At 35.6% G+C, this 27,943-nt stretch overlaps 5 protein-coding genes across 8 annotated transcripts; 3 read left to right on the plus strand and 2 right to left on the minus strand.

The window, feature by feature from the left end:
- The first annotated feature begins 1,032 nt into the window (after window positions 1–1,032).
- On the plus strand, window positions 1,033–3,939 carry LOC132192099 (H/ACA ribonucleoprotein complex subunit 1-like protein 2). Its single transcript, XM_059607315.2, has 4 exons — window positions 1,033–1,301; window positions 1,945–2,093; window positions 2,194–2,309; window positions 3,589–3,939. The coding sequence occupies exons 1-4, from the start codon at window positions 1,145–1,147 to the stop codon at window positions 3,761–3,763; spliced, it is 597 nt and encodes a 198-aa protein (XP_059463298.1). The 5' UTR covers window positions 1,033–1,144; the 3' UTR covers window positions 3,764–3,939.
- Window positions 3,940–4,662: 723 nt separating this feature from the next.
- Window positions 4,663–9,318, minus strand: LOC132192014 (glutamate dehydrogenase 1). Of its 3 annotated transcripts, none has more exons than XM_059607192.2 (9): window positions 9,137–9,318; window positions 6,998–7,133; window positions 6,625–6,738; window positions 6,202–6,498; window positions 5,821–5,937; window positions 5,477–5,727; window positions 5,290–5,365; window positions 5,117–5,203; window positions 4,663–5,035 (listed from the first exon to the last, which is right to left on the minus strand). In XM_059607192.2, the coding sequence occupies exons 2-9, from the start codon at window positions 7,103–7,105 to the stop codon at window positions 4,850–4,852; spliced, it is 1,236 nt and encodes a 411-aa protein (XP_059463175.2). In that variant the 5' UTR covers window positions 7,106–7,133; window positions 9,137–9,318; the 3' UTR covers window positions 4,663–4,849. The 3 variants fall into 3 exon arrangements, with proteins under 3 accessions (XP_059463175.2, XP_059463174.2, XP_059463173.2); XM_059607191.2 differs by having other exon boundaries at window positions 6,998–7,126; window positions 9,106–9,318; XM_059607190.2 differs by having other exon boundaries at window positions 9,106–9,318.
- Window positions 9,319–18,668: 9,350 nt separating this feature from the next.
- LOC148583213 (Methyltransferase-related protein) lies at window positions 18,669–19,361 on the plus strand. Its single transcript, XM_088511322.1, has 2 exons — window positions 18,669–18,951; window positions 19,058–19,361. The coding sequence occupies exons 1-2, from the start codon at window positions 18,790–18,792 to the stop codon at window positions 19,148–19,150; spliced, it is 255 nt and encodes an 84-aa protein (XP_088367448.1). The 5' UTR covers window positions 18,669–18,789; the 3' UTR covers window positions 19,151–19,361.
- An 85-nt stretch (window positions 19,362–19,446) lies between these two features.
- LOC132191941 (Chaperone DnaJ-domain superfamily protein) lies at window positions 19,447–21,685 on the minus strand. The gene is made up of 3 exons (XM_059607078.2): window positions 21,324–21,685; window positions 20,971–21,039; window positions 19,447–20,243 (listed from the first exon to the last, which is right to left on the minus strand). Exons 1-3 carry the CDS (start codon window positions 21,597–21,599, stop codon window positions 19,632–19,634), a joined length of 957 nt encoding a protein of 318 aa, XP_059463061.2. The 5' UTR covers window positions 21,600–21,685; the 3' UTR covers window positions 19,447–19,631.
- A 1,125-nt stretch (window positions 21,686–22,810) lies between these two features.
- Window positions 22,811–27,852, plus strand: APK3 (adenosine-5'-phosphosulfate (APS) kinase 3). Of its 2 annotated transcripts, none has more exons than XM_059572851.2 (7): window positions 22,811–23,044; window positions 23,621–23,764; window positions 25,274–25,423; window positions 26,081–26,199; window positions 26,286–26,370; window positions 27,123–27,169; window positions 27,333–27,852. In XM_059572851.2, the coding sequence occupies exons 2-7, from the start codon at window positions 23,641–23,643 to the stop codon at window positions 27,432–27,434; spliced, it is 627 nt and encodes a 208-aa protein (XP_059428834.1). In that variant the 5' UTR covers window positions 22,811–23,044; window positions 23,621–23,640; the 3' UTR covers window positions 27,435–27,852. The 2 variants fall into 2 exon arrangements, with proteins under 2 accessions (XP_059428834.1, XP_059428833.1); XM_059572850.2 differs by having other exon boundaries at window positions 22,812–23,044; window positions 23,627–23,764.
- Window positions 27,853–27,943: the final 91 nt, after the last annotated feature.

Below are 27,943 nucleotides of genomic sequence, written 5' to 3' on the forward strand. Positions count from 1 at the left end.
CATTTAAAAAAATGTATAACTTTTAAGGCCAAATCATAATTTTAGCATTCGAATAAACAACTTAAAGCAATCCAAAACCTACCAAAAATAAATAAATAAAATTGAAGCCAAGGCATACTAGACTATCCAGCGATGAGCGACCCAAGTCTTGCCAAGCTCTAGTGATAGGAGGAAAGTGGCACTTGAGAAGCATACTTAGAAAAGGATTTGTGTATATTATGTGTCGTTGCTGCCTTTACCATTTGGGAATGGCCTTGAGACATGCATGCATGTTAAAAAGGGTTCCATTTTGAGTCTGTCTCTTTAGTCTCTTCTTTAGGTATTTTATGTGTTTTATCTCATTTGCTTCAATTATATTCAATTGGTGTTAGATTCTCTTTATTTGAAATAAAACTAAAATAAATCGCGAACCTTGAAATGAAGAAGATTTGTGTCCATTCAATTGATAGACATGGTATTAATGGGCTATCAATAGATGTAATTAATGTTTATGACAAAAGTATACAATATTAATTGGATAATTTAGTTTTTGTGTAACTATACAAATATAGCACGAATTAACTTGTCTTAGCAGCTTTACTTGTGGCCAACTCAACCTTGAATCAAATCTTGGATAACGTCATTTTGGAAGGACATAAGGGGATTTCATTGGGTTGTTTACTAAGCTTCACAGCTGATCAATATCCAACGTTTATTAGAGTGCAAACTTTCACGCTCACAACTTAGTTGAAGAAAGCATTTTTAGTCTTTTTTTTATTTTTTAGACCTATCCTTGATAGGTAAAGTATCCCTCTGTAGTTGTTCACTTTTATTTTCGGTTTTTTTTATTTTTATTTTTATTTTTTTTCTCTTGTTTTTTTTCCTTGTATTTTTTAGTCTCATTTATTATTTTTGTTTTTAACAAAAAACCCTCATTGTGAACTCGAGTCCTTGTGAGTTGTGACCAACCTCCGACCCACACACAGTTGGACCAGTCACTCATTTTACAAAGCAAAAGCCAGTGAGGGTAGTTGAGTCATTTCAAGTACGAATTAGGCAATACAAAACATCAAAACCCTAAACCCTGAGGGCCGAGGCACCCGTATTCTTAAAGTGGGCAGTCGCTTCTTCTGCTTTCTTCAAATCTCAGCTCATTCGGTGAACAATGCGACCTCCGAGAGGCGGCGGCCGAGGCGGCGGTTTTAGGGGTGGACGAGACGGTGGTTTTAGGGGTGGCCGAGATGGCGGACGCGGCGGATTCAGAGGCAGAGGCGGTCGTGGCGGCGGGTTTCGCGACGAAGGCCCACCGGAAGAAGTCGTAGGTCTGTTCTTTTTACTGTTCGGTTGCTGTGAAAACACAGGAAAATATTTGGCGGAGGAACTAAAACTCATGGGTTTTGTGGTTCTTTCTTTTTTTAATACCTCTTTTCTGCTGCACTTTTTTTTTTTTTTTTTTTTTTCGGAAAAGAAAACAAAGAACTGATTTGTTTGTTTATTAGAATCGCTCTATTTTTCTGTTGTAGTGTGAAGCTTAGGAAAAAAAAATTGTGTTTGGTTTCCAAGGAATTATAGGAAAATGAAGTTTAAACTGTATTTTTGACTTTTAGTGTTAACACTGTTAAATTTGATGAACTCAACTCGAAAGCAGGCACATTTGGACTGGGAGCTGTTTTTGCTTGGCATGTTGGATTGGTTTTCTTGCTTTTAGAAGCGTAAATCAATTCAGAGAAGGCTATGCATTATAGTTATATTATTTAGGTGCCAACTCCCTGTTTACTTGGCTTGCTTCCCTTTGCGCTTTCTCAAAAGATTGAATTTACTTATCAATACAAATTTAGGTGCTTAGTATTACTATGAATTTTATATTTTTAAGATTGGGATTTATGCTCGTCTCCTATACTTTTTTCCTCATTCATGTCAAGTTTGTTAATCATGTTATAGTAATATATGTTTGGGTATCTGCAGAGGTTTCTTCGTTCGTTCATGCTTGCGAGGGTGATGCAGTCACAAGGCTCACGAATGAGAAGATACCCTTCTTCAATGCCCCAATATATCTGCAGAACAAGACCCAGATCGGGAAAGTTGATGAAATCTTTGGCCCCATCAATGAATCTGTGTGTTCTCTTGTGTGCCTTTGTGTTGCCGATTGCTTGTACTTTGCACCTTTTGTGTTAGACTTCAAAGCGTGACATGATTTTCCTGTTCAATATGCAGTTATTTTCAATTAAAATGATGGAAGGCATTGTTGCAACATCATATTCACAGGGGGATAAATTCTTCATTGACCCAGCAAAGCTTTTGCCTCTTTCAAGATTCCTCCCACAGCCAAAGTATGTTTTCTCCTTGCCCATATTTTGATGAAAATCACTGTCTCGTTTGGGTGAGGGGATTTATGTGGTGTTTTGCATACCTTGGATTTGTAAATTGTTTTAAAATTTTCCCTGTGTGCAAGAAATATGCTACTTTTTCTTATAGTTATGAATTAAATCTAATATAGGAATTTCCACAAGCTTATTGGCCAATTCAGAAGATAATAGATGGTTTCTGGACTTTTTTCCTCATGAAATATGACATATGCATGCATGCATGTATATTTATATGCATAGGATATTAATGAGTAAGTAGGAAGAACTTAGTAGTCAAAGTAACTTATAAGCAAAAGGCAAGGGGCCCATTGATGTTCTATATAATCATTCATTAAAGGTTGCACACACACACACTCTTTCTTTCTCCATGTAGCTTAACTTAGCAAATGAGAATTTAGTGTTAAATTTATTTTTATCCTATTTTGTTGACATTTGTAGCAGCCGTCATTTGTAGCAACATCGTTAATCATTTACACTTGAAAATGGAAGGAAAAATAATGCAGATCAGGTCTGGGGGTGTTGATCATGTGTCAACATGTAATGCTGTCTGATGTATATTGTAGGGTGTTGGACCTGTACCCATGTCCAACTGGGAATATGTACATGGGGCGCTCCTTTTGTATGTGTCTTTGCTAGTTAGAAGGCTTTGTTTCCCGTTAGAACCCTGTTGTGTTTGTGCTAGATATTATCTTCTACGCATTCATGTCCAATAATTTTGAAGAGAGTTATGTTGAATAATGAATAATCGTCATGACTCATTGCCTCCATATGATGGTCTCACTTAATAATTTTGGGATGTAAGAAGCATTTTTTTCTCTGGCTCTTTGCGCTTTAAGTGCGCCTCATAATCACTGAATGTATGACTTGTCTGCTATCCCAAATGCCATTTTCACTCATGTACTCCATATCATGGCTGTTGAAGAATTTGATCGTTTGCAGTTGTCAATTGTAACATGCTTATTCATTCTTGATTTCTGCAACAAGGGCTTGTGTATAGTCCATCAGTAACTTGATTCTTATTGTTATCTTGATTAAGATGTCGATTAGTTATTGTATCATATATGAATTGCTTACCACTCTGAATGCCAGCCCATATGCTGGTTGAAGAGTTAAACTAGATGTCATGAATGAATACCAACTCGTGCCTTTGAACACTCTTGGAGATACGAGTTGTGTCATGGTTCATAAGAACTTTTTGTTGAGTTTGTGCATGTCTAATTACTATGGTGGATTGTTGATGTAGGGGTCAGCCACATGCAGCTAGAGGTGGTCGTGGTGGATTCAGAGGTGGTGGTAGAGGTGGTGGTGGCCGTGGGTTTGGTGGCTTTCGTGGAAGGGGCGGTCCAAGGGGTGGCAGGGGTGGCCCTCCTAGAGGCGGTGGACGAGGTGGTGGCTTCAGGGGCAGAGGAAGGTTTTAGAACATGTAGTATTATTTATTTGCTTCTCTTTTTGTGTTGGGAACTCAAGATTCTAAATTTGAGTACTGATTTTGATTTTGGCTTTTGGATGTTATATGAGTATTTGTAATCTTTCTCTAACTGCAATCATATAGAACTCATTTAGTTGGAGAATGTTATAATTGTGGTTTGGTTAGGATTCCTCTAGAGGATGATCCATAATTATTGGCCCACGGTTGGCATTGATGCACTGGAGTCCATTATTGGGCAGAGCATCTTCACGGTGTGTCATGTCATTAAATCCTCTTTCTTTATCCTTGCTAGTCAGTAATTATAATAGGCATTCTCTTTTAATAGGTATTCATTTAGTGACGACCCCTTTTTTATTTTGAGTGCATATTAAGGCATGCCTTAGGAAATTTAGAAGGATTTACAGTTTAGAGTGGGTTTTGAAGCTGATAGAGCCTAGGGTTGGCTTTGCAAGAAAGGAGGAAGAGAAGGAACTTGGGCTTATTTGAGAATTGATCCTATATTGTGGCCTTCGTGGCACACTACTATTTTCGTTTCAGGCATATGTGAAGGCATAACTCCGATTGTTCTTGTACTTGTAAGATTTAAAGTGGCGTTTGGTTAGCAGAATCTAACATGAAAATAATGTATTATGGTATTTTGAAGCAAACAGGTGCGAGCATTGTTGTCATTTAAAAAAAAAAGAAAAATATTTTCTAAGGCCAAGGGAATGGCAAAAGGTAATGGGGGGAAATTCACACCCAACACCACCCCACCACCCCCCCCCCCACCAAATGCAATAAAAAGAGATAATCTTTTAGGATTTCTTAAAATCTTGATTGGTTGGCGTAAGCTGACATTAAAAATGAAAAGTAAAAGACAGAGACCAAAAACAAAAAAAACAAAAAAACAAAAAAAAAAACCCTGAAGTGTTATTAAGTGCATGTAAATGACAGTAATATCCTCAGGTGAAGTTACAAACGCAAGAGGAATATCAAAAAACTCGATAAGAATGTGTAGTCCCATTGATCATAGTCATCAGCGGAGGAGGAGGAGCCTTAATCTTTATTAAAACTAAAAGCAGGCACCCAGCTAGACTCAGGCTTCCCAACCCCGAAGTACTGTAGCCCGTGCGACGCGGTTAACTCCAAGGGTGAAGGCTCCCATGCGAAGATCACAGTTGTGAGCCTTGCACATCTCCTTCACATCTTTGAATCCTTTGGTCATGTACGTCTTCAGCTCATTGTTCACTTTCTCCTCATCCCACATGAATCCTTGGATGTTCTGCATTCAATCATTCCACTCAAAAAACTGGCCCAACCCAAAAACACAAACACTAGAAGAGGAAAATAATGGCTACTACACCTGAACCCACTCAAAGTAACTAACTGTAACGCCTCCTGAGTTTGCATATATGTCTGGGAGGATCACAACTCCTTTCTTTGACAATATCTGCAAACAATTGCTATGAATTACAAAGGTTTTTTTTTGTAATCTCCCTTCTAACTCTAAATTGGGAAGACAAAAAAAGCACTAACCTCATCGGCCTCTGGGTCAGTTGGATGGTTAGCTGCTTCAATAATGAATTTGGCTTTGATTTCATTTGCATTTTCCCTTCAGTCAGGCAATTATCAACATTAATTAATACCCAAAATAGAAAATTAGTTAATCTTGATAATTATTTGGAAACAAGATATCTGTAAAACCTTTGGGTAGGAAAAGAACCTGTTGATGACACCTCCAAGAGCAGCAGGGATGAGAACGTCAGAGTCTTCAACTAATATTGACTTGGGATCAATTGGATCACCTCCATTGAAGCCTCTGACTCCTCTGTTTTCTTTGACATGGTTGAGTAGCCTTGGGATATCAATTCCTTTGCTGTTTTTTATGGCTCCAGTGATGTCACTTACAGCAACAATCTTCCCACCATTCTCACTGATCAGCTGGGCAGCCCAGGACCCCACATTTCCAAATCCCTGAAAACAAATATATCTTGATGGCTTAGATGATGACAAACTTCTACATGGGCATCATTCGACAGCATAAGTAGTATGGTATGGAAGGTGCACCTGTATGACAAACCGCTGTCCATGAATGCTCTTCCCATACTCATTGAGAAGAGCCTCTGTTGCAAAGAGCACACCTCTTCCTGTTGCTGCATCTCTGCCTAGAGATCCACCAAGGTCCTAATTTATAAAAAGTAAAAGAAAGAAAGAAAAAACTTAGGAAATTGAAATCACACGCAAGACCAAATTCTATGGAAATCAGTGATTTCATGTCAGTACAAACTTCAAAAATCTTCAACTCCAAAATCTCCTCTTGGTCAGAAGAAGAAACTTCAAACTTGAGTTCATATCATCAGACAAGTTGGAAATCTATAAGAATCATAGCTACAATTGGATGCAGAGATGATTTTTTTTTTTTTTCCATTTATATATATACACACTTACAATAGGTTTTCCAGTCACTACTGCAGGTGAGTAGCCATGGAATTTGGAGTACTCATCTAGTATCCATGCCATGGTCTGTGGGCCTGTTCCCATATCAGGAGCTGGAACATCTGTGTGAATTCCAATAAGATCGTGTATCTTTTGGGTGAAAACTCTGGTAAGTCTTTCTAGCTCAGAGATGCTTAAATCCCCTGGATTACATCCTATTCCCCCCTTCGCCCCACCATATGGGATATTTGCCACTGCTGTCTTCCAAGTCATCAACTGTGCTAAAGCATTCACTTCATCTGGGTCAACCTGTTTCACCCATATATAAAATCATCAAGTTGAAACCCAAAATAGGCAAGCGAGTAGCAAAGCCTAGTGATTGTTGGAGAAACTTCAAAAAGAAGAAAGATTCCAAACATCTGAAATGTAAACAACCTCTGGGTGGTATCTGATTCCTCCCTTCATGGGGCCTCTGGCATTGTCATGCTGGACCCTGAACCCAACGAAAGATGCCAGAGTGCCATCATCTTTGGGTATGGTACACTCGACCTGTTTTGCTCAAAAACAGTAAAAGAAGCAGAGTCAAATAAGGGAAAACTGAGCAACTCATTTGAATCTTATATCCTGCTTGATTGGTGCAGAGAAATGCTACACCAATCATACTACTGATGAATATGAAAATGTTCTTGGATTCTCTTGAGCCCTTTTGTATGTTTTTAACAGTATAACAACGACATTCAGAAAGAAACACATGTAACATCAAAGTAAAAATGCAGTGGAAGAGAATGTAAAGAACTTTAATGATCACCTTGATTTCCCTGAAGGGAATTAACAAACTTCTTTCGAGCTTAGAGTCCAAACCCAAAAGCCGAGCGGCCAGCTTAAAGTTCCTATTGGTTGCCACTAAAGCGTTCATGATTCTGTGAATTCTGTCTCTCTGATCTCTTGCAGATGCAAGTAAGGAAGATAGATCAATTTAAGTCACATTTCTCATTAGAACAACAAGCAATATATATATATATAGATAACAGTCAGTCCAAGTCAATATTAAACAACAATCAACAGTATATTAATAGAATATGTAAGAAAGATAAGATCAGAAGCTTAATTGTTCACTTCAATCTGCATAATGAAATGAGTTTGATTCTATATTACGAACAAAATTACTAGGAAAGTGACCATAAATTGTTAATTAATTTGCAGGCAAGTATCACATGCAATGTTTCTACAATCTTACCAATACAACATGTAAGAAAAATATAATAAGTATTTAATTTATTCAGTCTAAGCCAAATATTATTAACCTATTTGGTCTTTCTTGGTCTGCATCAAAATTTCAAATTATTTCGCAGAGTGCAAAGCATGGCAACGTTTGTGCCTTACGATTATAAAATGCATTGGCTTTCTCGCCGGCCAGTTGTTCACACTCCCAAGAGTCCAAGCTAAGACAGTTTTTTAAAATCTAATATGGATCATAAAATGAGTCATTTTCATTCATATTCGATCGAAGCCAGTAAATCCTCAACCATAGTTTTTCTATATACATTTTGTGCATCTTATAATTAGTATTACCAATTATTCTGTTAAAAAGATTTAGATCGAAATCTTAAGAGACTGGTGTGTAATAGTTCTGAAACTACCAACAATGGAACCAGAACAGATTGAGCCCAAGCCAGCATTACCACTCTTAAGTTATGACAAAAAACATATATAAAAAATAATGGGATAAGGTTGTGTTTCACTTAAAATAGAATGAACAAGCGAATTGCTGACTCATTCTGAGTTGATGATTGCTATCTTGCAGCTGGAGATTAATTAATATAATCATCATCAAGATATAAATATAATTATGGTTAGAATCCCATATTATGTGGCACACAGAAAACGTGAAGTTCTGATTATATTACGCCCATATGCTGGATATATATGTAATATGAGGGCGTAATATAATGGATAATACTAGAAACGTGACCTGTATTTGAGCCTAAAAAATGATCAGAAGCACAAGGCATTCATAGGGTTATTTAACAATTTTTTTTTCAAGAAAAAGAAAATTTGACCTTTCAAACCGCTCGACTTGCCTATCCTAATTGCTCGTTATGTTTGACGGCAATATGGGGCAATGAGTTGTCCGTTTTGCATGTAATACAATCGGTTCATGTGGGAGAGCACCCGAACTCTACTTAATTAAGCAAGAGCTTAGACACCTGTTTGGACCAACCTGATCATGAGGCCCACTCAGAACAGCTCATTACACCAGATTCAAATCTCATTGTATTGTATGAGCCAGTGTCGGTTCAAAAGCAGGGGGATATGGACTGACCAAACATGCCCCACCGATCAGAGGACTGCTGATGTGGCAGGAAGCAAAGACACATGTACAGGCAACACATAACACTTGTAATAGTGTCTGCATTCTAATCCATGAACAGTGCCCAAAAAACAGGATATTTAAATAGATGCAAGAAATACAAAAGCCCCCAAAGGTCACAAATCCCAGGAGTCTGGCCTTTGTATTAGACAGCCAAAAGTGTCCACTAAAGGCCACAAACCAAAAGGCTCTTTGTCTTTCTCTCTGTTTGAGTTTGAGTAGGAAAGAGATCTCTAGAATCATGCTGTCCAGATAGCTAAGTAATTTCAGCGGTAAATGTAAGAAAATTTTTTATGGAAACTCGTTTGTCCGAACGTTTCTTAAACAGCCCGCCATCCTATTTGGATAAGCATGTTTCATATGGATTCTTTTACATCGCTGTCTAAATTGATAGCAATGCAAACAACAAAATGTTGAAGATTCGGACCCGTTTAGATAAAACTTTCCTTGAAAAAGACAAAAAGATTATGAAGCTTAAATACGTGAAAATTCAAATAAAAGTAAAGAAAACAATGACCAAAATATATGTATAAGTAGTTCCATACCGATGGAGATAAGAGGGAGTATGATTTCAACCTCCTAATTGAATTCAGCAGCAAAAAGAAGAGATTGATCCTGGAGTTGTGAAGCGAGGGCTAGCAAGCAAGATAATATAGGTACCGAATCTAGGAGTATTTATATATGTATAAGTATGTATATATATCTATATAGATAGATGGTAGGAATGAGAATCGAATTCCTGAGGAATCCAAGCTCCAAATGGCAAATACCCTGCAAATAAAACCCAGAATCTTGCAGACATATATAAAGAGAAGAGTGGAAGGGATGTGACGGGATCACATCAACGTCATCCAACATGCTTTGTTTCTAAAAAAGAATAAGATACCCTTTACCACACACTAAGAATCAAACTCACCTTCCATTAACCATGTCACTTGTCTCTCACACACACAACTTTCTCAATTGGTCAAGAGAGAGAGAGAGAGGGAGAATAATCAGACGTGGACACGCAAAACACTAGCTATAGGCACAAATGGTTCTAAAGTACGTGCAATCCAACGCGATTCCCATACCATACAGCCATTCTTTTTCCATACATAAATAATGAAGCCCAATTATTAACTAGTTTCTATTATAATTGTTGTGTCATGGATAAGTTGAGTTGGGCCCAGTAAACGATTTCTCGGCCCATCCTTAGAGCTCGGTCATTTTTTACTGTTCACCATGTTTACACTCGATTATTTTAGGCCCACTTAAGCCCAGTATATAACGCTCTGTTAGAAGGCTCGGTAAGCCGAGCCTTCCATGAATATGGAGTCTCGGGAAGCACTCTCGGAATATTAGATATATCTGCATAAAATGTCTTATTTACTATTCCCTAATATATTGTTGACATGTGGACCCCCGGTAAAATCCACAGTGTTAGATGAACAAGTGCAACCCAATACCTATAAAAGGAGGGTTCCCTCCCACTATTTCGGTAACTTATTTTTACCCTAAAAAATTGAATATATTGCATATCCTTTATATCACCCGTAATCATCAATATTATTTTCTTCTTAAACACTGTGACTAACTTAGGCATCGGAGCTTTTCCCGGCCGGACAACGCCGGCAGCTTTGATCCCTTTTCTCTGTTTTTCATATCCAGTTAATTCCTCGGTTATCAAGTCTTCCATAGAGCCCATTCCACATCATCATTCGGAAAACTGCTCAAACAATAATCATTTCTTCATCCTTCATTTCACTCTTAATATTTTTCTAAAGACCGAGATTTTCGGTGATTTTGTTGTCTCGTATATTTTAAATCATAATGAAGATTTTCTTATATTTGCTTTCCAAATTGCTGGGAATTCAAATCTTAATTTGTCATTCTCAACAATTTATGTGAGAGAGCATTGATTGGTTTATAATTTAAATCTTTGCTTTTTCGGGTGTCGTCGCTCGTCAGCCAAAAAGATTACACAAATATCTGAAAAAGCTAAAGCAAAAAAGAAAAAAACTTGATTAATGGTGATGTGTGGTTTAGATGACGACAATTTATTGATCAACTTGTCTTGTTGAAATTGTGTAACAATTATCCTTTACTTACGGGTACGTCATTCTCACAAAAATATAAACAAATAAATAAATGGCCTAAATTAAGCTATAGGTAGGCCTTAGAAAATAATATATATATATATATATTATTTCCTAAGGCCTACCTATAGCTTAATTTAGGCCATTTATTTATTTTTATAACAATGTAATTAAATCTTTTTGATTGTGAAAGGGTAGTCGGCCAACCTCAAAATAATTAAATGGGTTCTGACTGACCACTTTTTAAAAATGATTGATCACTCAATCAAAGGGTAAAACGGTGGTCAACCACTCTTCAAGGTTCTAGATAATGGCCAACCGCCTCAAGGAATTATCCGGCCATCTCTTCTTTTTTTTTTTTTTCTACATTTTTTAATAATTAATGGGGATCAATTCGGACCGTTCATTTCACAAATTGCAGGCAAGCAATGCAATTTAAGAGAATTGCATACAGCTGCAATTCTCCCAGAGTTATAGGAGATTCCTTATCCGTATTCATCACATTGGTGGCCTTTCCATGATGGGATTTTTAATTTTCATTCTTCTTTTTTGACCGCTCGAATGACATGTTTTTGTCTAAAATCAAAGTGGATTTCATTGTCTACTTTAGAAACAGAGAAACATCACTCAAGTATGAAGAGAAAATGATAATTCTCACTAAAGCCAAAATAATATCCCCTTTTTTTCTTATGCTAGTGCGAAAAAAAAAGGTTCAATTATACATATAGACTAATATAAGCTTAATCTTTACAACTTTAAGTTGGTTTATTGGCTCAATAAAGTTCAATTGGTAATGTTAAATCACTTGTAATTATCTCAAAAGTTTAAATTTGAAATATTCAATTCAAATTAAGGGTAAATTGCCAAGTAAATGTTCAAATTCATGATATTTATTCTGATACTATGTTAAATAACTAGTTATTCAAAAATTTTAAGTTGATAGAAAATAATTAATTTAATCATTAAATTAATATCGTAATTAACGAGTAATAAACTTTCAAGGTTGATAATTAAGTGGTAAATATATTCATTGTTCTAGTTTAATACTTGGATATGAATCTTCCATTTATGTTGTGATAGGATGAGGATATTGTCACAATGAATATTTTTAGGTTTATGTTACCTATCACAATGAAGCTGAGTCAATTAGAAAAGAAAAAAAACATCCGTCACTTCAATTATTAATACGATGGATTCCGATACCTCATCCATGTGTCATATACACACTACCAAAATTGAGGAACTTGGACAAAAGTCCGACCATCAATATCTAAATCCAACTCTTTTGCATGGATGTGGGTTATTGTCTTACTCATACTCAACCTTATGACTCTCATCACTTCATCATTAATTCTTGTGTTGTGGGGGGCAAGGAGGGGTGGAGGATGCATGTGGGTGGATAGTCATGACCCATGCATCACAATTATAACTCACTTTCGCATGCCGTGCCCATGGTTTTTTATTGTATGCTTATGCTTGTTGATTCACAGTGCATCCCTTTCACTTTGAAAGCTACATAGCCTTGAGCGTATCGATGATTCTGCGATGAACATGACAGTTCCGTAATGGCGATGAACTGTTGATGGTTGCTTAGCGTGAGAAGATTGAACGGCTCACGTGTTTAAAGTAAAAACATCAAATACAATGAAGATGAAAATACTGTATCTTTAATTTAAATCAATCTCATGAACTTTTTTTTATTCGTTCTAACCCAACGCCCACCACCTACTACCGAACCCCACCCACCTTCAAGTCGTCAACACTGGAGTCTCAAAAATTAACCAAAATGGTGGTTCCGATGGTTTTATCAATGAGTATTTTGTCTATGAAGTATTTGGTTAAGAGAAGAAAAATTATTTAGTGTGAATGATTATATTATTTTTGGATGTTTCAAGTTGAGGTGTCTGCTTTCTATTGAATGGTGCAAAATACTCAGTTTACACCACAACCTAATTGAAGTTATTCTCTCACACACGTATATATAATCAAGCCCACAACTTGAATAGGGTGATTTATATTCAAACACCTCTGTTAACATTCTTATATATTTCTAAACAAGATATATATATATTTTTTCTTTTCAATTATACATTCATAATTTTTCTCTCCATGCTCCCCCCTCTCTGAATTCATTTTAGTTAAAAGATTAAAATTGATAAGGTGGTCCTTAGAATGATATTTCTCCAATAAAAGCATATAGACTAGGTGTTTTTTTAATCTTTGGAAGAAAGGCACTGAGGCCAATAGGAATGGAGGGTCAAAAGGTCGATCGGATTCCACCAACAACAACTACTGTAGGTCTTGTTCCACTCAAATTGCTTAAAAGATAAAATGATAAGAAGCCACTGCATGTTTCCACCAATGCCTAACCCCCTCCTCCATTTACACCACCTTCTTGCTTGCTACCTGCAATCTCACTTTATCTACAAATTATAAAGTTTGCAGGATTTTTAAAGAATTGTTGCACCGAATATTATGCACTAAAAAGGGAGAGATACTAAAATGTTAACTTTTAAACCATCATTGAACCTAAAAGATGCATGCATCTGATTTTTAGGTGCCTGAAAGCTATATTTCCTATATTAAAACAAGAGCAATGCTTGCGTCCGGTGTCCTTTATGTATGTGACGTGAGATGAGGTTGTCACGTTAATGATTAGAGACGTATACCGAACTTGTATTATGTGTGCACTAGCATTTGACATAAACCAAAGGCTTTAAACAATAGTAAGCACATAAATTTTAGAGACTAGCCAATTCTAATTTGTTTTAGAAAAGACTTGTTGCGGCCTTAATTTGATCAACTTTCTTTATTTATATTTCATTATTTGCCTTATCCCTGGATAAGTGAGTATGGTCATGGAGTCATGGCCAATAGAAAAATATTCCAAGAAATCAAAGAAATTGATATGATGTTTTAGTTCCCATCACTTGGGGCAGGGCAAATATATGAAATCTATTCCATATTCCATTCTTAGTGGGTCAGAACCCACTTAAACAAGTTGATAGAATAAAGTGGCTTGTAGGTACCCAAAAAGATCATTTTTTTTTTTTTTTTTTTCACAATAACTAAATCCAAAATGCATGGAAAACTTTAAATCCTCATCAGAATGGAGAGAGCTTGTAACGACCCCGAAAAAGCATTAGTCACATTTGCGTCATCACTTTAAAATCTAGTTAAATTGTAATTGGAGTTCTTTAAAATCGTGTATAAAGATCAGTCTCACATACTAAGAAACTAATGCGATACTTAATATTTTATAATCTATTTACTTTTGATGAAGTAATTTTCTACCCAATATAGAAGTGGAATATTGCAAAGCTTTAACCCAAAACTACATGGATGGTATAATGGGGCAAAAGTGTTGTGACAAAAGAGGATGCCACCAGAGAGAATCCTTGATGGAATTCCATCTCACAATCTATAACATACCGCCTCCTTCTCCATTATGGGCACAGGATAGATTCCCTAGCACTTATTGGGATTTGTTTTATCAAAGATATGCACTTGCAATTTTTGTCTTATGGGTACCTAATTAAAGTAAGTCAAAGTAAACAACATTTTCCAAGTGCATTACTTTATCTTTATGTAATCAGCTAATTAACTTTGTTATCCTACCCTCTAATACTTTTTCTTAAAATATGGTGACCAATTACCTCACAAACGCTTAGGATATTATTACGTACAACTTTTGACATGAGCTAAAAACGAAATTAACGAGTTAGGGTTGAATGATCTGACCCGTTTAATTAAATGAGTCGGATTAGAATTGACCTATATAATCTTATATCATATTTCGACATGATCAAAATCCGATAGGTGACATATTAGCCCTTGCCGCTGGAGGTTTAATATATATATTGTTTGCAAGCAAACAATATTCTTTTTCCACATGAACTTTTGTTGGCGTTCTTCAAAGTATCATCAGTGTCAGAAATTGAATCAATTCTCCGTTATTCCCGCGGCCTTGGACATATTGGAAACTGGATCATTGACAAAAATGTTGGTCTAAGCCTATGTAGTCCCCATGTGGCCCAAATATCTTTTATAAGTTTCGTCCCACCTGTCCAAACGGTAAATAATAGTAAACAAAAAAGGAAGCAAGCCCAAATGGGTGGCCTTGGCCTTTTCTTCTTCGTCTTCGTCTTCTTTTTATTTTTATTATCGAATTGGATGGTTCAGAATCGAAAGGTGAAGATTATATAACGTGGAAATAAATTAAAGATAAAGATTGTTTAAATATACTTTTTTTTTTTTTTTAAAAAAAAAAGAGTTCCTCAAAAGCCCAAGAGCCGAAGACATTGAGTAAGCTTCCAAATAAACAACGTTATATATACAACCCATACTATGACCACGACAAAAAGCAAAGAATCATGTAGCAAGCATGCCATGAAAATTCCTTCACCATTTCATCCAAAAAAAAAAAACAAAAAAAACTTATTTTAGAACTATTTTACAGCTCGTTGGCAAGTGTTAGCATATGATTAAAATATATTCATTTTGTCTTAGATTCTACAAGATTTTAACGCACAAGAAGTTAAGACAAAATGAAAAATGTTAAGCATTTAATACATTTCCAATAATTTTAGGTTTTATATACTATTTTCTGATTGTGGGTTCACATAAGTTCACGAATGTAATAATTGATTTGTAATAAGATATGGAAGAAATATAAACAAAATATTGATACCAATATATATATATATATATAAAGGAAGACATGTATTGTATATATAAAGACCAATAAGCCCAATCCATGAAGAACAATACTAGGGGTGCAAAGGCGGGCGGTTTCTAACCGTTAACCGCTCTAACCGCTAACCGCTAACCGCTCTAACCGCTTAACCGTATTAACCGCTAACCGCCTAACCGCTATAACCGCCTAGCGGTTAGCGGTTAGCGGTTATTGGGTTTACTAACCGTAACCGCTAACCGCTAACCGCCTTTTTATATAATATATTTTTATAATTATAATTATAAAAATATTTATACATATAATATAATCACTTGATCATTAAATCACAATTTTTTTAAAAAATAATTAAATCACAATTTGAGTATTAATATATTATATTATCATTTATATGATTATATCACATGAGATTGATCATTAAATCATTTGATTATATAATAACAAATTGTACATATATAATATGACATAACTCATACGTATACCAATTCATACTAATACAACAATTAAATATCTAGAGACTTATTTTCAATGTATGTTATAAACTTATAAGTCTATATATGTTATAAGTCTATATAAGTCTACATATGCATATGAATAATATAAATGTATAATATCAATACTTAATCATATGATTCGATGACAATTCAAATACTTTATTCAAGACTTCAAGTGAATCATATTATTAATGTACAATGATGATATGATTCGTATAATATCAAATTAAGTAATTGACATTGGATTAAACAATGACCAATGTGTTACTTATAAACACAATTTAAGTATTAATGTATTATCATTACAATTTTAGTAATTTATATATTATCACTGTAATTGATATGATTATATCACATGATGACTTGATCATTAAATCATATGATTATATAATAATAAATAATACATATATAATATGACATAACTCATAAGTCATAAGTTTACAAGTTAATCATATGATTCATGTACAATGATAATCACAATTGATTCAATTGAATTAAACAATATATTATTTATAACTACAAGTCTACAATTTAATTAAAGCATTATTAGATACTTTAGGAATTTAGAATTTAGGAGTTTGAACATTACCATTTACCATTAGATATTAAGTTCAATTCAAAGAAAAAAGATTATAAGTAAATATGATAAGAATTTAAATAATTAATCATGTGAATCATATGATATAATTTAATGAGACTATATGATTATATAATATCAAATTAAGTAATTGACATTAGATTCAACAATGTGTCACTTATAATTACAATTGAAGTATTAATGTATTTTTTGAACATTTTTTAGAAAAAGAAATTTAACCATTTAAAAAAAAAAAAAAAAATTAACCATTTTTTGAACAATTTTGAATTTTTTGAACCATTAGTAACAATTTTTTTAAAATCGAATCATTGATAGTTAATAGTTTTATCCTTCAACCTTTTTTTTTTAAAAAAAAAAAATTATATAGAAGGCAAAACTACATCGTTTTGCACCTGTATATATTCATCTCTTTCTTCCAACCCTAAATCTCACGAAATCTCAAAATCACTCAAAGTTGCTGAGCAGCCTCTCTCAAGTCTCAACTCTCTCAAACTCACCCGCTGCTCATGATCGGCTCAACGAAAATACTGGGTAGTTTTTTTCTCAAATTAGACAGCCAAGGTCAGTGATTTTGGGTTCATTTTCTTGGAGTTTTTCCCGAGCTACTTTGATTTTTGATTTCCTACTATTTTACAATTATTTCCAATGATTTTGGGTCATTTATTGTGTATTTGTTGATTATTGGGGTATGATCGGAATGGGTTTTGGATTATATTGGGCCCAATAAGATATTAAAAATATAAGAAAAAAAAAAATGAGGGTAAAAAAAAGCTCAAAAAGCCCTAAAGAAAGCAAAAAAAAAAAAGCTCAATTTTTAAAAAGCGGTTAGCGGGCGGTTATCTATTTCGCTAACCGCTAACCGGCGGTTAACCGCTAACCGCTAACCGTTAGGCGGTTAGCGGTTGCGGTTAGTGAAATTTACTAACCGCTAGGGCGGTTACGGTTAGCGGTTATTGCCACTAACCGCTAACCGTAACCGCATTTGCACCCCTAAACAATACGAACAATAACCGAAAAGCATGGACACCTAAAGGGTTTTTTTTTGTCCTAATTGAAAGGGGAAAAGGTTAAAGGGTGAAAATGTGATCATCTTAGTTAATGATTTTGAAGGTGTTTTAGGGATAATCACACTGGGAATCTATCGGAACCATAGTGGGATTTTGACAAGCCCAAATGTTGAAAATCTAGACCTAATAATAATGGGGCCAAGCCTGTCTGACTCTGTCTTCTGATATCTCAAGTCAACAGCCATTGCCAACCAAAAATAAAGTCAACGATTATCATGGCACCTTGAAAGACCCACATACTTAAAAAATAATAAAAATAAAATAAATAAAAAGACCCACAGACTTTAAAGGAAAATGTCAAGAATACATGTTTGATATTATCGTCCACACACGATATGTGTCCCTTTCGTGTGTACTTATCGACAATTGTTAGAAGGACGGGGTTTTTGTAATATGAGAAAAATAGTAATTGAAAATTACTGGTTTTGAGAGATTAGAGAGTTTACAACGCTTGAGTCAGTATATTATTTGAAAAAAATAATTAAATAAAAAAAAGTTTAGATAAAAAAGTATATCTTAACTTCCTCCTTATTTTTAGAAAGAGTGACCATTTTAATGTGAAGAGTTGTTGAATATACCCTCTGAATACTTAGTACTTACTATGTGGTTGGTTGAAATTGTCTTATAAATAGTATAATTATTTTTTATGTAGTAGGTTGTTTGGGTAGGATTATATGATATATTTCTCCAACAGTTGCCCCCAACTCTCATGACTGAATAATTTTTTCTTTTTTCTCAATTTAAGAGTGAGATTCCTTCCAATTATTGATGCCGACAATTCTCCTTACCCCTACAATTAGGCGATATGGAGGTGTGAGAAAGCATTATGAAATAGAAATATGAACATTTTATAATTAGCCATCATCACTAGCTCGGGTTAGCTTGGGACCATTAGATCTAGACGATTACTACCAAGTCATTTTTTTTTTCTTTAATATATATATATATATATATATATATATATTAATGAAGATGGGTTTATTTCCTTTCCTAAATAAACAAGAAAGAATCGGTGCACGTAGTTGGTAGCCTACCATTGACATTGTAAACCATTAGCCGGATTTGGCATACCAAGTCAACAAAGCTTTTAGAAGCTTCTATCAACTATGAACCAATAACGCGTTTTCTATATCTATACATATATCCTTTATCAAGCAAAGGCTTCTCGTTCTTTTCGTTGTCTTTGTTTTCAATCTCCAAGTTTTTGTAAGAACATTCAACCCCTTCTCTCTCTCTCTCTCTCTCTGATTGCCCAAAAACCCACGATACGAAGGTTTTCTTCCAGGCTTGTCAAAGAAAATGTGTCCCATGAGGTTCCTCTTGGTGTTTTTCTCGGCTATACTAGCGGGATACTTTGCATGGCAGACGGCTCGTTCTTCGCCGGAGACGGACAATATTTTGGACGACTCAACGATTGAAAAGACAACAATGAAAGATAAACATGAATTCAATGTAAAAAAGGTACGGAGCACCTTTTTTTTTTTTTTTAACATTCAAGATGTTTTTCTTTCTTTCTTTCTTGTTCTGTTTTTCTCTCTCTCCTGACTTGGATGTTCTTCAATTGCAGACGATTCAAGACGGATTTTGGGTATTCGTTGACATGGCCAGCGGGAGGTACTTATGGAGGAATCTGAGGAACAACGAGAAAGTAAAGAGCTGATAGAATTTCATCCGGCAAGTAATTATATATGTTTACTTCTGTAATCCATCACCACTGTACTATGAGAAATATGTAATTTTCTTTTGTGGGGAAGGAAGCTAAGAGTTTAGACCTCATTCATTTCTGCAAACACACGTGTACATTTTTATTTTTTATTTTTTTCTTTCAAATGCACATCTCTTTTGCTTTTGAGGGTAAAATGATTGGAAACTATTAATGATTAATATGGTTGGAATAGGAACACATTGTTCCGAAACCAAAGAGCTGAAGAATCCAAAAACTTGGTCCAAGAAGAATTTCAGTGTCTGATATGCAATTCTTCACTATTTATCAAACCAGTTGATACTGGAGTTTTATATCCCAACAGGAGAGTATATGTATTACAACATCAGCATATATACAACAACACTTTCTAAAGAACAAAAAAAGAAAAGAAGGAAGCTAAAAACTATTACAAGAAGATGAAATAACAGTCGCAGCTTCAGCTTAAATCAACCTGTAGTTTCATAGACATGTAAAGAAGAGTAAGAAGAGCACCCTGTGGGAGCGGTGCATACCTTGCAAGACTGGAACCTACCCACATCGCTACCACCACCAGAGCAACTACACTGCTGCTGGTTTTTCCACAAACCCAACTTGCAAATGAGAGGCACAAAGTCAGCAAAACGCCACCCCTCCCACCCAAAATCCAGGCAATTACATAACCAATCTTATACCCAACATCCAACTTCCTATCAAACAAGGCCATGATGCTACTAAAGGTGAGAGACAATCTGGATCCAAAAGTCTGCAATAAAAATAAAGACAGAAAGGCAGATCTAAGCACTTCGGTGAAGGGGCCTCTCTCATCTGTATTTCCTTCTTCAACCACCTCTTCTGCTTCATCACTAGAGGAATACTCCTCACTGACATTATAGCGTTCCCAATATCTCTCATATTGCATTTTCCGCCTCAGTGCAGCCCACCTATAAATCCGTGCCCTGTCTTCAGATTCTGGGCTGTGATTCCATTTCCCTCCATATGGCCTGCCAGTATCTTCTTGAAATTTGAGTTCTTGGTCATACTGAGTCCTTGTTGCTTCATTAGATAGTACCTTTTAATAGGACAGAGGATGCAGAAATATTGTAACTAGATTTTAGAAATATGTTTCAGGAAAAGGGAAACACACTACCCAACAATGAAAAGCAATTGGTTAAGAGTCCGTTTGGCGTTGCAATTTCACAGCCTAAAACTGGTATTTTAAACAAAATCATGGATAGTGCAAGGTCTGTGGGTGCAGTTTAAAAATGTAGAAAAAGCGTTTTCAAATCACAAGTCGGGAAAACATACAATTTAAAGGCTAAACTGCGATTTTAAAGACCAAATTGCGATTTTACCAAATGATTAACTACATTTTTAAATTCGCATCTTCAAATTGCACGTTTTGAAACCTCAAATCCAAATGACCATAAGACAATTTCCATCTCCATAGACATAAGGAGTCTGTATTCAGAAATATTTGAATGTGGAAGCAATTGCAAAGACAAATCCAATAAAAAAAAGAATAATCTCAGTCATTGGTTTTTGGTTACTTTCAATATTCAAATTTTTAGAAGTATACACTCTTTTCTTCTGGTCAAAAATAAAAAATGGGATTGTTCATATCGTCCACACTATATTCACAAAACAACAGTTTTCGGACACCCCATGAATATAATACTTTTCAACTTGGAAAAAGTCGAAAGTTTTCAGACACCCCAGAAGAAGTTTCTCAACTTCGATTCATATATAAAGCACTAATTGTAAATCAAAAAACATAAAGATGACTAAGGATTGCTCACTTCGTATGCACGATAGATGCTCTTGAACACCTCACCAGTTTGCGAATCCTTGCTCACATCAGGATGGTACTGTAATCAAACCATATAAATACAGAAATGAATTCAATGTTTTGTGCCTCTCTAATAGAGAATTCACAGAAAAGCTCATAAATTTATCTGGGTGAAACTTCCCAACCACAGAAGGATTCAGCAGGAAAGAGTATTTCAATTTAAAATTCATGACTCTCAATCTTCGAATGAAGTTCAAATTACAAATATGACTTCGCCCTTAAACTGCAATTTGATGATTGTAGGATTGAGAGCGAGACAAAGCTTGTACCCTAGGAAAAAAAAAAAACAAACAAAGCTTGTACCTTACGGGCGAGAAGCCGATAAGCCCGTTTGACGTGAGCGGAAGTGGCATTCCGTGAGAGCCCCAGAACGGCGTAGTGGTCCTGTGAGCCGTTGATTTCGTGCGCCGATGATGAGACTACCAGTGTGCGGCGACGTCGGTGTCGGGGTCGGGTGGTGGGCCATGTAGAGGCGGTGGGATTAGTTGAATCGACGGCGTAGGAGAAGCCGAAGCCATAGCCAGTGCCGGAGGAGCCGTTTATGGGGGCGGGTCCCACCAGGAAGAGGTGCGATTGCATTATCGCCCACTCATTTGCTTTTCCTCACTCCCCCCACTCCGGTCTGAGGTTGGAACTTTTGGGGGTAAAAGAAAGGGGACCGCTGGTGTCCGTGTCACTGGAGGTGTCATAGGAAGTAAAGAAGCTACTTACCGTTGGGCTAACTGGGCTTGGGGTTCAAAGTTGGACCTTTCTTTTTCTGGTTTGATGCACTGGGCCGGCACCAATTTTCTTTAGCAGCCAGAAAACTTTCTCAATACAGCCTAAAGTATGATTGGCGCAAAAATTTGCAATTAACAAAGATGTTAGAGGTGATTGATGAAATCCTCCAATCTTAAATAATGCTGGAATGTAGAAGGGCTAGAGGCTAGAGACACTATCAGGAGTCACCTTCTAAAATGAAACGGGTGCAATCAAGAGCGACTTAAGAGAAATTTTTAGAATGATTCCTAATAGCAGTATCAAAATTTATCTTGAACTTGAATTATAGAGGAGGACTGACATTTTTCCAAAGGAGGAGAGGACTTAAGCCTTCCAAGCAGATTGATGCTCAAAGATACTTTCTTGATATTTTTGGAAATTGCAAGGGCATCAACAGCAATAAGACCATCATGGTGGGCTTTATTCTTGTTGAACCCAAGAAGGTCACAGGCCTGTACAAAATTTTTAGTTCTATAAATAACATTCCATTACCTACCTTGCCATTTTTTTAAACAAAAAAAATTGGGTTAATTGTCCGTGCCATGCACGAGATGGAATTTCACGCTTCCAATTTATAATAATACCAAGAGATCGAGCACCCCCTAATCAGTCATACATGATTATGATTAGAGTGAAAATAATATAAAGTATAATGATAGGATTAAATAATTTGTGGTCAAAAGAAAGTCAACTAGGACTAGGAGTTGAATAATCCATAATCCAAAGGTAGAAAATATTATAATTAAAATGAATTTGTTGATTGCATGGTGTATAAGTGTATTAGAGTGCGTGAATGGGTAGTAACCAAAAAAAGCAGACATGAATGGGGTATGACAATGCTATAAATATCTCCAACGTTTGACATTTATTGGCTGAAGAGTTAATGCGACGTCCAATATTCCAATTAAATCCGACGTTGTTGGTAGATTACATGTCATCCGACGTCGTTCACAACGAGGATTGCACGCACAAGGCGCGTCACACACAGTGGCGGAAGTATTAACAAACAAAACCAAAAGGAAAAGAAAAGCAGCACACACCCAGACCCAGGGGCATGTCTAGATTCATTCATTCAATTCAAACACCCAAAAATATATATATATGCACCCAAGAAACAGAAGCCTCGAGAACAGGGCGGACCACCTCAACAAACGCTAATGCATTGCTCCCCATTCCTTCTTCAATTCCCTTGTTTTCGTTTTCAGCTCCCATTCCTTTCTCTTTTTTCTCTCTCTCTCTCTGACAAAGAAGCAAACAGCCTTTAGGTATTGAATCTATCTCTCTGATTTATGGTTGGTTGTTTTTGTTTTGTGGCGTGTTTGTTATTTTTCGGTTTCTTTTTGTGGAAATGCATGCTTTGGTGTTCATCAATTACAAGGGTTTCTTTATGTGTAACATTATGATTGTGATCAACTGTTCTTGAATTTTTAGAGGCTAGGATCATTTTCATTCTAATATAAAAAGGATGGATTTGCATTCCTGTTGTTCCTCACTTCTGTTGAATTTCTTAAAATTAAACTAGAAGAGTAGCACTTGGTTGATCAATGTGGAAGAAGGAACATTACCCCCTATCAGTATATTTGTTTCTTCAACTGTTGGTTGGGAAGTGGGGAAAGAAGAGGACAAAATCATTAACCTACTAATTGGGAAAAGAGAGGAGCATAATTGGTTTTATCTCAAGCCAATACTGAAACACAGAATGTTACAATAAGTGTTTTTTTTTGGTCTATATCACAAAAAGTAAGGTTATAATCAAATATCTTTGTTTTTGCTAAATAAAAATTGTTCTACTAGACTCTATATTAGGATTTGTTAATGATTTAACTTTTATTTGTGGGAAGGAACAGAAGAAACGTTTCTGATGTCTACTCTAAGCAATTCAACAAATATATTTTGGCAAGAATGTCCAGTTGGGAAGGTTGAAAGGCAAAAGCTGCTTAATCAAAGGGGGTGTGTAGTATGGATTACGGGTCTCAGCGGATCAGGTATAGTTTTTAAATTGACTTGCAGATTACTCTCTGTATTAGGAGCTCTAGATAAGTACTGTGTCCATGAGAGACTGGACTTATTATGTCTATAATTTATGTTCATTAGAAATTTATGTTCATTAGAAATTTGTAGTATTTTGTGGAATTGATGTCTATGTTATTTTTGCTAGTTGGACTCCAAGTTTGAGACTATAGTTAGTTGTTGGTTGTGTATAAATTAAATTTCCAATTTGATGTTAGGCTTACATCTATTGTTGTCATTGAACCTGTATCATTTTGCATTGGTTTTGGATGGAGTGAGCTAGTTCATGATTTGGGTGATCTATAGACAAAAAGATGCCCTGGCCTTTTTCTTTCTTACCTTTTTGTGTGTGGGTGGTTCTCATTGGGAAGTAGATGAGGTAGAGTCACTCAAGATGATTTGACCTTGTGTAAGGGAGACCCAGTAAAACACCAGTGAGAGAGTGATATAATTCTGGTTAATATACTGAAAAGAGGTAAAAGGAGGTCTAAAATAACATGGAAGAAGTCATGAAGAAGGATATGTTAAGTAGAGAAGCGATAAAAAGTATAAATTTAGATAGGATGGAATGATAAAAACGAATACATATGGTACACCTCGTTAGTTGATAATGATTCATAGCTGACCTCAGTTAGTTGTTAAGACTCATTCTAGAATCAATGTTTTAGTTTTGTAATCATCACTCATTCAATTTGATGAAGTTGGAATGTGCAATACAGGACTTGGTTTTGCTAAAAACCTGTAGTTTAGTTAGGTTTTAACTGCTTCTATTGTTATTTCAGTTCACAACGTGAATAGATTGGCTTATAAACAGGGCTATGAATTAACCAATACTTCAAGCCCAGCTGGTTCACAGATGATAACTATTGCTTTTAGAGCCTAAATATATGAACAGAGACTATAGGAGGTCTTGGAATCCCTTGTTTACGTGTACAGTTTAGTTCAGGTACCATGTGTAGTTTTGTGGCTTTTTTAGATGATGGATAATGTGAATGTAGCTGTAGTTGCATTGTTTCATTTTGAGCTAGTTTTAGAATAAACAAAATTTGCATCTTTGAGTAGCTAAAAGAAAAAAAAAAAAATTGAATAGTAAAAATTTACACCAGGAAGCTAGTGTATTTTGGTTGAATCTAATTCTTGCAGTCCATCCTGTCCTCTTATCATGTAGAGGTTTAATGCAGCAGTTCAATAATGAGAACCGAATGCCAACATTTTTACCAATGATTCCTTCCTGTCTTTCTGAAGATTATTTTTTGGTGAATTAATCACCAGCAGTAGAATCCATAAAACGATCAGAAATGTTGCCTTCTTACAAGCCTTATTTGTAGCATTACATTACCAATATGTTGAGAAGTGAACAAGGTGTTCTTATGATGTATCCTTGATGAATTTCCTAGTTAATTAAAGATTTGAGGTGTATTCTAGTATGCTATGCTGGATGTAGTTGCTATGTCTTGCTGAAGCTTTTTGTACAAATTGTTCAGGGAAAAGCACACTGGCATGCTCATTAAGTAGAGAACTGCACTCTAGGGGAAAGCTGTCCTATGTCCTTGATGGAGATAACCTTCGGCATGGACTAAACAAGGACCTTAGTTTCAAACCAGAAGATCGAACTGAAAATATACGCAGAGTTGGTAAGTATTTTCTGTAAACAACAAACTTTTTCTACTTGGAGGTGGCTAAGGCTTGAAAGTTAGATTTTTATAAACAGATTTAAGGCACAAAATGGACGTGTGAATTGACATTCAATATAGTATGCACTGGTATATGCTTAATTTCATTTCATTAGTTTGTTTTTTTATATTGTTGAAGGCTTGTATGACTGACTCAAAAAGGATGGAAATTGGATTTGGATTTTAATGGCTTACACATCACGCATTGCTCTAGAGTTTTTGATTTTTAATGTTCTTGGTGGTTCTGTCATTTATAATGAGTATTGGATCATTTGAAAGAGTTTCTTGATAGAGCCAGCTAAATTTGATTACCATTACTTACAGCATAGGTTTTGTATCTGGCCTGATTTTGACCTTATTTCCCTCCTTCCAAGAATCTACAATATGTAACAGCATACGTGCTGTTTGGCTTGGAAAAGCTAGGAATAAATTTTTTTGCCAGCCATAATCTGGTGCAGCACCCTCACGGCTAGAATATAGACATATATTTGAGTTGATGTCAACATACATGAACTTGTAACTGTTATGGTTCAGTAGATGATAAGGGCATTTGCTCAACTACAATAGAGAATAAGGAGTGCTTATTACACTGTAATCTTTATTATTTATCTAATCTAGGGGAAGTCGCAAAACTCTTTGCGGATGCTGGTTTGATCTGTATTGCCAGTCTGATATCTCCATATAGAAAAGATCGGGATGCTTGCCGTGCGATGTTGCCAGATGCAAATTTTATTGAGGCAAGGCTCCTTGGTACAGTTATTAATATTCTGACTTGGTTTCTTTATTTGCACGATGGAAATCAATTTTACCTGTATGTATACAGGTTTACATGAACGTGCCTCTAGCATTGTGTGAAGCAAGAGATACAAAAGGCCTTTACAAGCTTGCACGGGCTGGAAAGATCAAAGGTGTGGTTCCTCCCCCGCCCCCCCCCAATAAAAAACTTTCGTTCTGTGACATCCTAATAATAAAAGGGGAGAGAAATCAAAATGCAAGGATTATTAATGTATATTAAGAGTGAGTTATTTTGAAAGGCAGCAGTATTTGCCTTCCCTTCCATTATAAGCTTCTTGTTCTCTGCATTATGAGCTTGAAAGGAACTCAAGAATACATGGAGGGGAAGCTTAGAGTTTGGATACTGCTCCAATATTGCGGCCTCCTGATCTTTTTATTTTTGAATAGTTGTTTTCAACATTCAGGCATTATGTGGTATGGCTGGTTAGCACATTATTTTGGTTCCATGGTACATGAATTACTTCTTTTCTTATTCCATGTTTAATTGATTCTGTTCTGCACATAAAAACCAGCTTTACTAAACCATCCACGTATAATTAAGTTCTCCTAAATCACCATCCTGGTGCTATTTAAATCCCAGAATTTTTCAGAAGTTTACATTATTGTGCTTCTTTAGTGAGAGGGTGGTGCTGCAGCAGCACCTAAACTTTTCTCATTAACACCTTCTTTTAGTCTAGTGGTCCTATGATCATATGGTAGCTTATCTTCTTGTTTTGTTTCATGAAATGGCTATTTTTTTTTGTCATCATGATTTCCCACTCTACTTTTTTTGCAAAAAAGTAATCATCCCAAATCAGTGAACTGTGATGATAATGTAGACCTTATCACCTTTTGGTCCTTTTGCAAATAACCATCTATGTTGCAGGTTTTACTGGGATAGATGATCCTTATGAACCACCATTGAACTGTGAGGTATGTCTTTATTGAAGGATGAAAACTAATTTTAGTCATGTCCGCATGGATATTAAAGTTGATCGATTAGGAAACATCATTAAATGACAGGCGATCTTGTATAGTAATGTGCCTTTTGTCTATCTTGTGCATCAAACAGAATAATTTTTCCCCCTTTGTACAGATTGAAATACAACCGAAAGATGGGTTTTGCGCAACCCCAGGTGCCATGGCAGGGCAAGTAGTGTCTTACTTGGAGGACAAAGGATTTCTTAAAGATCAGTGATAGAACCTCCTACAGCTTATGCTCATGCACCACCGGAACATTGATCCCCGCGTAATCATTCTACTATCACAATAGAGGATGTCATTTCAAACACAAGTGGCGTGGTGGCATCCACATTGCTTTAACACCTTCAGGCTCTTGGTAGAAAAATAGTAGGCTTGAAGTACTTATCTAAATGTTTGAAACTACGTAAATATTTTATGTTTTTTTATAGATCGGTAGGGTTTGAAAAATATGGGATTGGTGCTGTCAACTTAGTAACATATCTCTTAGCTCATTACCTACCATCAATTTTTTTTTTTTTTTTTTTTTTGGGGAAATAATGGGAATCTTCGTTTCAGGTCATCCAAAAGGGTATCAGTTGTAAAAATAGTTACATTTTTTTTACTCCAATTTAAAGTCCACAAGTTTCGTTGTAGTTTTCTTATATGGTAAGTTCGATCTTCAGTTCCTTCTTGTGTTTGCAATAAAAGTGTGGGTATATATGTTTGCACTGGATTCCTTTGTTA

This window comes from Corylus avellana, chromosome 10, assembly GCF_965113065.1.
Source record: "Corylus avellana chromosome 10, dhCorAvel1.hap1.2, whole genome shotgun sequence".
Lineage (NCBI taxonomy): Eukaryota > Viridiplantae > Streptophyta > Magnoliopsida > Fagales > Betulaceae > Corylus > Corylus avellana.

What these genes read in the sequence shown, in the direction of transcription:
- LOC132191941 (XM_059607078.2), bottom strand. Translation starts at nt 21,599, where the DNA reads ATGCAATCGCACCTCTTCCTGGTGGGACCCGCCCCCATAAACGGCTCC. An exon ending in ATCGGCTTCTCGCCCGTAAG is followed by an intron (nt 21,040 to 21,323) that starts GTACAAGCTTTG and finishes GTTTGATTACAG; the next exon opens with TACCATCCTGATGTGAGCAA. An exon ending in GCATCTATCGTGCATACGAA is followed by an intron (nt 20,244 to 20,970) that starts GTGAGCAATCCT and finishes TCCTATTAAAAG; the next exon opens with GTACTATCTAATGAAGCAAC.
- LOC148583213 (XM_088511322.1), top strand. Translation starts at nt 18,790, where the DNA reads ATGTGTCCCATGAGGTTCCTCTTGGTGTTTTTCTCGGCTATACTAGCG. An exon ending in ATGAATTCAATGTAAAAAAG is followed by an intron (nt 18,952 to 19,057) that starts GTACGGAGCACC and finishes CTTCAATTGCAG; the next exon opens with ACGATTCAAGACGGATTTTG.
- LOC132192099 (XM_059607315.2), top strand. Translation starts at nt 1,145, where the DNA reads ATGCGACCTCCGAGAGGCGGCGGCCGAGGCGGCGGTTTTAGGGGTGGA. An exon ending in CCCACCGGAAGAAGTCGTAG is followed by an intron (nt 1,302 to 1,944) that starts GTCTGTTCTTTT and finishes GGGTATCTGCAG; the next exon opens with AGGTTTCTTCGTTCGTTCAT. An exon ending in AGATTCCTCCCACAGCCAAA is followed by an intron (nt 2,310 to 3,588) that starts GTATGTTTTCTC and finishes TTGTTGATGTAG; the next exon opens with GGGTCAGCCACATGCAGCTA.
- APK3 (XM_059572851.2), top strand. Translation starts at nt 23,641, where the DNA reads ATGTCTACTCTAAGCAATTCAACAAATATATTTTGGCAAGAATGTCCA. An exon ending in TGAAAATATACGCAGAGTTG is followed by an intron (nt 25,424 to 26,080) that starts GTAAGTATTTTC and finishes TATCTAATCTAG; the next exon opens with GGGAAGTCGCAAAACTCTTT. An exon ending in ACGGGCTGGAAAGATCAAAG is followed by an intron (nt 26,371 to 27,122) that starts GTGTGGTTCCTC and finishes TCTATGTTGCAG; the next exon opens with GTTTTACTGGGATAGATGAT.
- LOC132192014 (XM_059607192.2), bottom strand. Translation starts at nt 7,105, where the DNA reads ATGAACGCTTTAGTGGCAACCAATAGGAACTTTAAGCTGGCCGCTCGG. An exon ending in TAGTGACTGGAAAACCTATT is followed by an intron (nt 5,938 to 6,201) that starts GTAAGTGTGTAT and finishes TTTATAAATTAG; the next exon opens with GACCTTGGTGGATCTCTAGG. An exon ending in CTTGGAGGTGTCATCAACAG is followed by an intron (nt 5,366 to 5,476) that starts GTTCTTTTCCTA and finishes GCCTGACTGAAG; the next exon opens with GGAAAATGCAAATGAAATCA.